General features: G+C 49.1%; 1 protein-coding gene and 1 pseudogene across 1 annotated transcript; both read left to right on the forward strand.

Moving 5' to 3' along the window:
* The first annotated feature begins 1,365 nt into the window (after positions 1 to 1,365).
* Positions 1,366 to 2,229, forward strand: LOC144097674 (protein ABHD1-like). Its single transcript, XM_077630324.1, has one exon. It carries the CDS (start codon positions 1,366 to 1,368, stop codon positions 2,227 to 2,229), a length of 864 nt encoding a protein of 287 aa, XP_077486450.1.
* Positions 2,230 to 7,476: 5,247 nt separating this feature from the next.
* LOC144097675 (protein ABHD1-like) lies at positions 7,477 to 8,507 on the forward strand (annotated as a pseudogene).
* The last annotated feature ends 1,750 nt before the right edge of the window (positions 8,508 to 10,257 follow it).

Genomic DNA, 10,257 nt, shown 5'->3' on the forward strand with positions numbered 1-10,257 from the left:
AGCGCAGTTACGAAGTCTTCCATGGATTCACCGTTGTTTTGGACCCTCGTGTAGCTGTCGAACTGTTTCTGGACGACTTATAAGTTGTTGGTGTTCTCTAAGGAGAGTTCGAAGGTGGTGAAGACGCCTCGGCGTGGCCGCCGATCAAGTAAAAGAGCGTGTCGACTTTGTGTGACCCTGACTTGTCCCAGAGACCGGAAGCTGTGTAGAAGCTCTCGAACCGCTTTCTTCATTTCGGCCAGTCGGCAGCAGTCGTGAAGCAGCAGGCCTCCAGCGGTTGAATGACGAAGGACGCCATGTAGTCGCCACGTAATGAAGGCCACAGACGCTGCTGTGACATGTGCCACCATAGATAGGTATCCGAGCGAGAGGGCGCAGCCCCGGCTAGTCTTACTGTAGGAATTGCTTTACTTCTGACATCATGTTGAGATGCCAACAGATCTTGTATATTCAAGCCAGGCAAATAGCACGAAACACGTGTCAACCGCCGCGAGCTTCACGCGAGCGCGCAGTAGCGCAGCCAAGCTTACCGGCCTAGCCAGTGCGTGTGGGTGCTGTCTACAACAGAAGGGACCACAACCACCAAGAGCAGCTAAATCAGATTGCGCTCATGCCGCAATCTCGTTCCCGGTTGTACTGTTTCTGTTGTTGTAATTGTCGTCGTCGTCGTTGTTGTTGTTGTTAGCCTTTCAAAAGATGACTCATACCCACACTGGGGGATCGGCCAAGAAACGGGAGGGAGAGGTTGCTTTTCACCGGTACTCAATAAAGGCAAAAGGCAATCACGCGGGAGTGCCACTCCTGTGGATTCTACCTCAAATAGGGCATGGAAATAAAAGAGATAAGAGTTAGGATGTAAAAAAGAAGGAGAGGGATATAAAAAGCAATAATAATTAAGCCAACGACAGCCTACAAAAGATGGCACATCAGAGATGAGGACGAAGCACGGCTGCTGTTTCGTCTTCATCGTCTTCAATGATGCCGATAACGACAACAAGAAGGGCGCGAAACAAGGGAACTAGCTAAGAGATAGCGCTCTAAAAATGAAATCGTGGGGTCATTCAATTCGTGCCCCAGGAATATTTTTCCAAAAGCCACAGAAAATCTGTAAGAATACATGGGAAGTATAGCAAATAAGAAGCAACCAACTTGAACCAAGTCTCCCAAGGACCATCCCTAGGGCTTTTGTTATTTATTATTTAGTATCTTGTAAAATATCTAATAGATTACTTTACATTAGTATCAAAATGTTTCACTTGCTGATGACACTGCAGTCGTCCTGGCGCACTTAATTCTGGATGCGGCAGAAACTGCATAGGACTAGAACGAAGAGTAGGTCGAAATAGAAGAAGAACGTGAGGATCCATGAGGCGGTCGATGGACGTCGTGCCACATTTCAAGGCGTCCGCCAAGGGTGTGTTGCTGTTATGCCCGGCGTGCACCGCTCACGTCGTCTGCGACGTTCTGACGTTCCGCACACCGGTGTGCCGCAGCGGTCGCCTCCGCCCCTTTTTCAGCGCCCACACGGAAGGCTTTGTGAAGGGATACTTCCGCACCCGGGTCTGGTGCACCGGTGCCAACCTGCAGCGCCACGTCGGCTGCCTCTGCCACCGGTGGCTGCCGCTGCTCATTTACCGTCGCGAGCTGTTGGTGCTCTCGGACCGGGGCCTGGTGCCACTCGACTGGCTCAACGAGGACCGACTGGGCAGCCAGAGCCGTCCGTGGCGTCCTCTGCTGCCCGGGCTCGCCGTGGTCAGCTTCCGCGGTCTCCTGGGGATCAGGCGCGGTTGCGGGGCCATGCCCCTCACCGGGCACCGCATCAGCTACGCGGCCAGCGTCAGCGACTTCGCCGAAGTGGTGAGCAAGGTGCGCAAGCGCTATCGGTGCGAGTGCCTTCTGGCCGCGGGCGTGTCCCTGGGCGGCCTGCTGCTGTCCCTCCACCTGTGCCAGCGGGGTCCAAACGCGCAGCTGGACGCGGCGCTGGCCGTGTCGCCGCCCTTCGAGCCTGCGGTGGCCGCCCGCACCCTGTCCAACCCCTGGGGCTTCAACCGGCTCTTGAACGCTTGCATCACGCGCGGTCTCGTGGGCCGCCTGCGAGACAGCGAGGAGGTGGTGCGCTTCGCCAAGGTGATCCGGGCTGATGATGTATTCCGTTGCGGGACACTGGCTTCGTTCGACCCGCAGTATGCTGCGCCTGCATTCGGCTTCCAATCTGAAGAGGTCTTTTAGGAAAACTGCAGCTCGAAGGGCCGGCTGTGTATGGTGCAGCGACCGCTCGTCTTCCTTGCTTCGGAGGACGACTCGCTGAACTCCGAGCGAACCTTGCCCGAAGAGGAGGCGTTCGCCCTGGCTGGCCGCCGTGGTGAATCCGCGCAGAGGCTACATTGGTTTCGTGGACGGTTTCCACGCCAGTCCTTCTACGCGGAACAATCTGCGGCCCCCTTCGCCGTGGGACGGCGCAAAGTGTGCAGGGCGCGGGTACCATAGTACCCACAGTACCATAATATAATGTTCGAGTCTATGCAAATTGAGGTTGTTAACTCAATTAAAATTCTTGGTGTAACCTTCTCCAGCAGCCTACAATGGGACGAGCATGCAGATTCAGTCCTCAAGAAGCTAAGCAATACGGTTGGTATGCTAAGTCGCAATCGACACATTTTTCCTACTTTTGTTAAAATACTTTTGTATAATGCCTTGTTTGCCTCGCACATTAATTATGGTCATTTAGTATGGGGTACAACGACACAATCAAATCTTAATAATATATTAATCATGCAGAAAAGGGCTCTACGTATTATTGCCAGTGTATCCTTTACGGAACACACTGAACCACTCTTCGAGAAGTATAATATAAGAAAGATTCACGACATTTACACATACAGACTTCTGCGGGATTTTTACTATAGCAGCAGGAAACATAATTTTACGTTAGTGAAAATCGCGAACCTGCATCAGAATGTACCTGCCTACACTACACGCCGCACAGAAATATGGAATGTTTCGAGATACAGAACTAATTATAGCAAACAGATGCTTGAGAATAATTTACCAAGGTTGTTGAATTCCCTAATTGAAATGGGTATCGACATTCTAAGCATGAACCCGTCAAACTTTAAAGCCTTCATGCGTTCCTATACTGCATAAAATGTAATATATTTTTGTCTTTATTATTTCTTTAATATCTCTGTCTCTCCTTCATACGTATTTGTGAATGTTTCTATGTTTTGTTTTGGGCTTTCTTTATTCACTTCTTGTGTTCTGATCAGCTGACTGCCACCGCTGCTCTGTCAAGTGTACACCAGGATGCAGGACCGGTCAAGCCTCCAGGAGGCTTTTTGCCTGCCATCCTCGACATTATATCTGTATGGTGTAATGTTGGAATAAATATTTGAAATGAAATGAAATGAAAATGCAGCTGCTGCAGACGCTGACAGACTAAAGTCTTGTCGAGACACGAAAGTATACAACGCCATCAACGTGAAACGAGTCGTACGTTTTTTTATTATTATTGATTAGGAATTGTCGTTGGTGGCAACGCCTCTTATCCCCCCGCTGGAGGGTAACATCGTTGTCTTACTATATCGTGAAATGAGAATAGTCACCTTCGTTTGATGCACATGGGCTCTTGTCTGCTTTTTCCCTTGGCTGCATTCATTGGATTGACATGCTGGGCTACTGCTCGGCGCTTATATGACGGTTCACTACGGTGAATTCTACTGTATTTAATTTCAGCTCAGCGAAGAAGAGGTGACGCATAACAGCACAGATGAACAAAAAGTAAACAGTTTTACAAGCCTAATATATTCGTCAGAGTATCCTGTCAACCCGAAGACAGAGCGCTCGAGAGAAATAATGTACAAACCAATAGCAGAACAGATATTAAGATATGAGATTACATTGCATGGTCTCTGTTCTGAGATCGTACTCTCTTTGATGGGGCGAATTACTGGTGAGGAAGAGACCACAAGCACTAGGAGCATCTAAGGCAGGTCGCGCTCATAGAGGAGACTGGTACCCGGTTTGTTGTGTTTTTTTGTTGATGGTCTTGTTGTTGTTAGCCTTTCAAAAAATGGCACACACCCACACTGAATGATCGGCCAAGAAGCGGGAGGCAGAGCTTGCTTTTCACCTGTACTCACTAAAAGCAAAAAAAAAAAGAACGCGGGAGATCAGCACCGGTGTATTCTGCCTTCAGAAGGGCATGGCATTAAAATGAATAAGAGTTTGGATGTAATAAAAGATGGAGATTAAAAAACGATTGATAATTAAATCAATGACGAAGCTCAGCTGCTGTTTCGTCTTCATCGACGCCGACGCCGACAACGACAATGGCGCGAAACTCAGGAACTGGCTAAGATCTAACACTCTAAAAATGAGATTGCGTGGGTCACACAATTGTGGGAGGCAAGGCAAAGCCTAGAAAAAAGATGGCTTAAACAAAAATACAACAAAAAGCTTAGAAATAGGATAGTCACACTCACGGAAGAAATTCAAGACCACTCCGCAGAACTCGCGAGACAGCAGTGGAACCATATCTGCGAAAATATAAATGGCAATCTAGGCACGAGAGAGACGTGGAATCTTCTGCGGCACCTCCTTGATCCGGAATCGAACAAAGCTACAACTCAAAATGAAATCACCAAAATTCTAAATACAGACCCAGGCACGGATCAAGATATTATAAACACGCTCCAGCAGAAATACTTCTGCACAACCCGAGAGACGCAGTCCCTACCCGATTATAAAGGACAACCTAACCCCATCCTGGACGCTGAGATAACGATGGCGGAAATAAGAGCAGCCCTCCTTAAGATACGCACGACATCCGCTCCGGGAGAGGACTGCATTAACAACAAGACACTCAGAAACCTAGACGACGCTTCCATCACAGCCCTCACGGACTTTGCGAACGGATGTTGGAGGGAAGGAAAACTCCCAGCGTCTTGGAAACACGCCATCGTTAAATTCATTCCAAAACCGGGCAAAGAGCTCGCGCTCGAAAACCTCAGACCTATTTCGCTTACTTCTTGCATAGGAAAACTGATAGAGAACGTCGTACTAGACAGACTGCAGTCCCACATGCACAAAGAGAATTTATATCCAAACACTATGGTCGGCTTTAGACCATATTTATCAACACTGGATACGATGCTCAGACTAGAAAACGAGGTCCTATCTCAGGAGCAAGAAAGGAGCACAAGGGCAATTCTAGCTCTAGATTTAACCAAAGCATTTGATAACGTCAAACACATAGGAATCCTAGATTCTCTTTCACTATTTAATGTAGGCGAAAGAACGTTTAACTACATCAAGTAATTTCTCTCTAATAGAACAGCTAAAATTCAAATTCGCACAATCAAATCCGACACCTTCACTTTAGGAGACAGAGGAACGCCGCAAGGATCGGTCCTCTCCCCCTTCTTATTTAATATAACCCTCATCAAAATGGCACGCGAACTCGCCAAAATTCCAGACCTAGAACACTCCTTGTACGCGGACGATATCACCCTTTGGACCACCAAGGGGAGCATCGGCACGATACAAGATACGCTACAACAAGCGGCAGATGTAGTAGTAGAGGAGGCACAAGCCGCGGGACTTGCGTGTTCCCCCAAAAAATCTGAACTCCTCATCCTACACCCAAAGCTTCAAAAAAATATAAAGCGCCTGAGATCAAAATATACGCGGAAGGGGCAGCCATTCCAGAAGTGGAAACACTAAGAATCTTGGGAATAGTGATACAGTCAAACCGAAAAAAACGACACACTAATTAAGAAGCTGAGAAACACCGTCAACCAAATCTCCTTCCTCATCAGACGCATCGCGAATAGGCGAGGAGGAGTTAAAGAAGCCGAGACCAGGAAACTAATCCAGGCCTTCGTTCTTAGCAGAGTCATCTACTCCACACCATACGTCACCCTCATTGTCAGAGAAAGGGACGAAGCGGATTCTCTAATTCGAAAATCCTACAAAATTGCGCTGAACCTCCCTCGTCATACCCCAAATGAAAAACTAATACAGTTAGGAATTCATAACACCTTAGCGGAAATGATGGAAGCACACCTCACCGCACAATACGAAAGACTATCAGGCACTGAAACGGGACGTTTCATCCTAAAGAAGGCAGGAATAGAATATGAAGGAATGCGTGCACACACCTTGCCAATTCCAAGACTCGCGCACGAACACTTAATAGTCCATACTCTGCCCAAAAACATGCATCCACTCTATGATACAGACAGAAGAAAGGCTAGGGCACAAAAACTTCACGAAAGATTTTCAGTTCAGAATGACACGGCGCATGTTGACGTGGCAGAACATGCGGACAGAGACGCCTTTTCCCTGGCAGTTGTCGATCATCGAGGTTCTCCCGTCGTATCGGCGACAATCGATAAAACAACATTTCCGGAGGAGGCCGAAGAAGCTGCCATAGCTTTAGCAATTACCTCCACCACTGTCAAATACATCATCAGCGACTCTAAAACCGCAATTCGAAATTTTTGCAAAGGAAGGGCCCACTCAGCAGCCATCAATATATTACAAAAAATCTCCAATACCCGCCAGATCACATTGATCTGGGTCCCCGCCCATTCGGGCCATCCTGGAAACGAGGCGGCGCACCAATTTGCCCGAGGATTCGTAGTTATCCGGGAGGTGCGTTACCCCGAGCTCAGTTCGGCCAAGTTGCGAATGACGACCTACAAAGAAATTACTACCCACTTCAAGGAAGAAAGACAAATCTTCCCAGACCCACATAGATCTCTAAGTAAAACACAACAAGTCAGTTGGCGGCAGCTCCAAACACCTTCTTTGATCCGTACATGTACTCCATATGGTTCCCAGAGCAGTTCAGCCCCATCTGTTCTCTCTGTGGGCACCATAAGGCAGACACACCCCACATCCTATACTCATGTCCTCAAGACAAGCCGTCGAACAGTCTGCAGCTCTCTACCCAATCGCAGTGGGAGGCCGCGCTGCTCAGCTCGGACCCGGAGGTTCAACTCCGAGTCACGGAGCGGGACGAAGAGGTCGCCGAGCGACATCGTCGGTCGGACAACTGGCGTCCGGCCTAGAAGAGGTGCCCACCGCGGGGAGGGGAACGTCACCCCAACCCGTGCCAAAGACCTTTTCTATAATAAAGTTTACCTCCTCCTCCTCTAAAAATGAGATTGCGTGGATCACTCAATTCGTGGCTTAGGGATCATTCCATAAACCGCCGACAGTTAGTAAGAACACATAAGAAGTATAGCAGATCACAGGCAACCAACTTGAACCAAGTCTCCCAGGAACCATCCCTTGGACATTTGTTATTTAATTTATACATTAATAACATAGTTATGACCAGATTAGTATCAAAGTGTTGCGCTTTGCTGATGGCAGTGCTGTCTTCTTGGCGCACTGAATTCTGGATGCGGCAGAAACGGCATACGACTGGAACGAAGAAGAGGTTGAAGTAGCAGAAGAACGTGAGGATCGATGCGGCGGTCGATGGGCGTCGCGTCACAATTGAAGGCGCCCACCAAAGGCGTGTTGCTGTTATGCCCGGCGTGCACCGCCCACGTCGTCTGCGACGTGCTGGCGGTCCGCAATCCGGTGTGCCGCAGCGGTCGCCTGCGCCGCTTCCTCAGCGTCCAGATGGAAGTCTTCGTGAAGGGATACTTCCGCACCACGATCAGGAGCAGCGGCGCCAACCTGCAGGGCCTCGTCGGCTGCCTCTACCACCGGTGCAGCGCCGCGGTCGGCTTCCTCGGTCTCGTGGTCAACGGGTGCTGCTGCGGGGGCGTGCCCCTCACCGGGCACCGCATCACCTACGCGGCCAGCGTCAGCGACATTGCCGAGGTGGTGAGCAAGGCACCCAAGCGCTATCGGCGCGAGGGCCTTCTGGCCGCGGGAGTGTCCCTGGGCGGCCTGCTGCTGTCCTCCCACCTGTGCCAGCGGGGTCCACCCGCGCAGCTGGACGCGGCGCTGGCCTTGTCGCCGCCCTTCGAGCCCGCGGTGGCCGCTCGCACCCTGTCCAACCCCTGGGGCTTCAACCGGCTCTTGAACGCTTGCATCACGCGCAGTCTCGTGGGCACCCTGCGAGACAGCGAGAAGGTGGTGATTGTTGCCAAGGTGATCCGGGCTGACGACGTGTTCCGTTGCTGGACACTGGCTTCGTTCGACCCGCACTATGCAGCCCCGGCATTTGGCTTCCAATCCGTGTAAGATTTTTTGAGAACCTCCAGCTGGAGGGGCCGGCTGTGCATGGTGCGCCGACCGGTCGTCTTCCTTGTGTCGGCGGACACTCGCTGAACCCCGAGCGAACCTTGCTTGAAGACGAGGTGCTCGCCTTGGCTGGCCGCCGTGGTGGCACCGCGCGGAGGCCACATAAGCTTCATGGAGGCCAACGGTGGAAGCGGCAGCCCTTCTACGCGGAACGCTTTGTGGCCGCCTTCGCAGCGAGTGAGACTGCGCAAAGTGTGCAAGGCGCGCGGCGTTCGGATGCGGCCGTCGCTGGGCGACTATAGTTTTGTCGAAAGTATACAACTCTGGCAATTTGATACGAAGTGAAGGTTTTTTATTATTATTGATTAGCAATTGTCGCTGGGGCCTGCATTCACTTGGCCCCTCATTTGAGGGTAACATCATCGCCAAACTTGATCGTGAAGTGCGAATAACCACTTTCGTTCGATGCACAATGGCTCTTGTCTGCTTTTTTTCTTCGCTACATTCATCGGAATAGGATGCTGGTTTACTGCTCGGTGGTTATATAACTTCGTTTGCGACGCTGAGTTCGATTGTCTTTATTTCCATTTCAGCGAAAAAGAAATGACAAGTCAACAGCACAGATTTTTATTTTTTGGGTTGTGACATTTATATCGACATTTACATCACATTTTTATAATACTAATATTTTCGTCAGATTATCGTGCTAACCCAAAGGCAGAGCGCTTACAAGAAGTAGTGCATAAATCAATCGGATAACCACTATTTATAATGAGATGACGTTGTTTGTTTTTTGTTCTCAGACCTTAAAGAAGCAAATCAACAGAATTATAATGAACTGCGTGAATAACAGGTTAGCGTGCCTCTATACTGCACATTTTAAAATATCCTTTAGAAGTCATAGGTATACACCATGAGTGTGGCACAATCACGAGTTCATGTAGCATCGCCTTCATGATACCACCAATTTTGCAAAATGAGAATAAATGCCGCATGTACTACGTTATTTGACCCGCCACGGTGGTTCAGTGGTTAGCGCGCTTTGCCGCTGATCTCGATTACCTGGGTTTCAGCCCAACCGCAGCGGCCGCGTTTCGATGGAGGCAAAACGCTAAGGCGCCCGTGTGCTGTGCGATGTCAGTGCACGTTAAAGATCCCCAGGTGGTCGAAATTACTCCGGAGCCTTCCACTGCGGCACATCTTTCTTCCTGTCTTCTCTCAATCTCTCCTTTATCCCTTCCCTGAGGGCACGGTTCCGGTGTCCGCCGAGATGTGAGAGAGATACTGCGCCATTTCCTTTTCCCCTCAAAAGAAAATTTTTTTTATACTACGTTATTTAGTTTAGTCAGGTAAAAAAATACAGGCTGAGTGAAGGCCAAGCAAGTGATAAAAAGTAAAAGCTTTTGAATGTATTATATATAGGTCGCTATGGTTTCTTAAAGTCACCCTGTCATTTCATTGTGGTGTTTACATGGTTTTTACAACCTATACAATGCATGGTGTTTAGAACCTATGCATTGATCTTTTTTTTTGTTCCATGAAGCAGAACTGGTTTTATATGTTTGGTTGGAAAAATTGATTGGATTTGATTATGTATTACATACCACAGCTTTCATGCTCTCTGTCGCAATTCGATGTGAGCCTCTGTCTTCTTGTACCACACTGTTTGGATGATCAGCGTGGTTTGCCACATGCATGGCTCTTGTGATCAGCTTCTGGTTACTGTTTCCGAGACGTCGTTTAAAAAGGAAGTGCGAAAGGCTGAATAGAAGCGGCGCAATAAGGAGAGGTCTGCGGTGTCGTTAGGACGAGGTACTTACATCAAAGCCAGCTCTGTGTTTGCTTAGCATGTCCCCAAAGTTTTCCTACAGTCAGACAGATGCATGCTGCAAGCCGTCTCCAGCAACTGATAATTGTGCCTTCGCGCGGACCTGTATGTCTATTTGTCAAATAATACTAATACGTACTATACGCAGTACTATATTCCATGACTGATACTCTATATATTTATATAAAAATACTGCCAATCCCAATCGGGATCATCGCAGGAAG

This window comes from Amblyomma americanum, chromosome 7 (assembly GCF_052857255.1).
Source record: "Amblyomma americanum isolate KBUSLIRL-KWMA chromosome 7, ASM5285725v1, whole genome shotgun sequence".
NCBI lineage: Eukaryota > Metazoa > Arthropoda > Arachnida > Ixodida > Ixodidae > Amblyomma > Amblyomma americanum.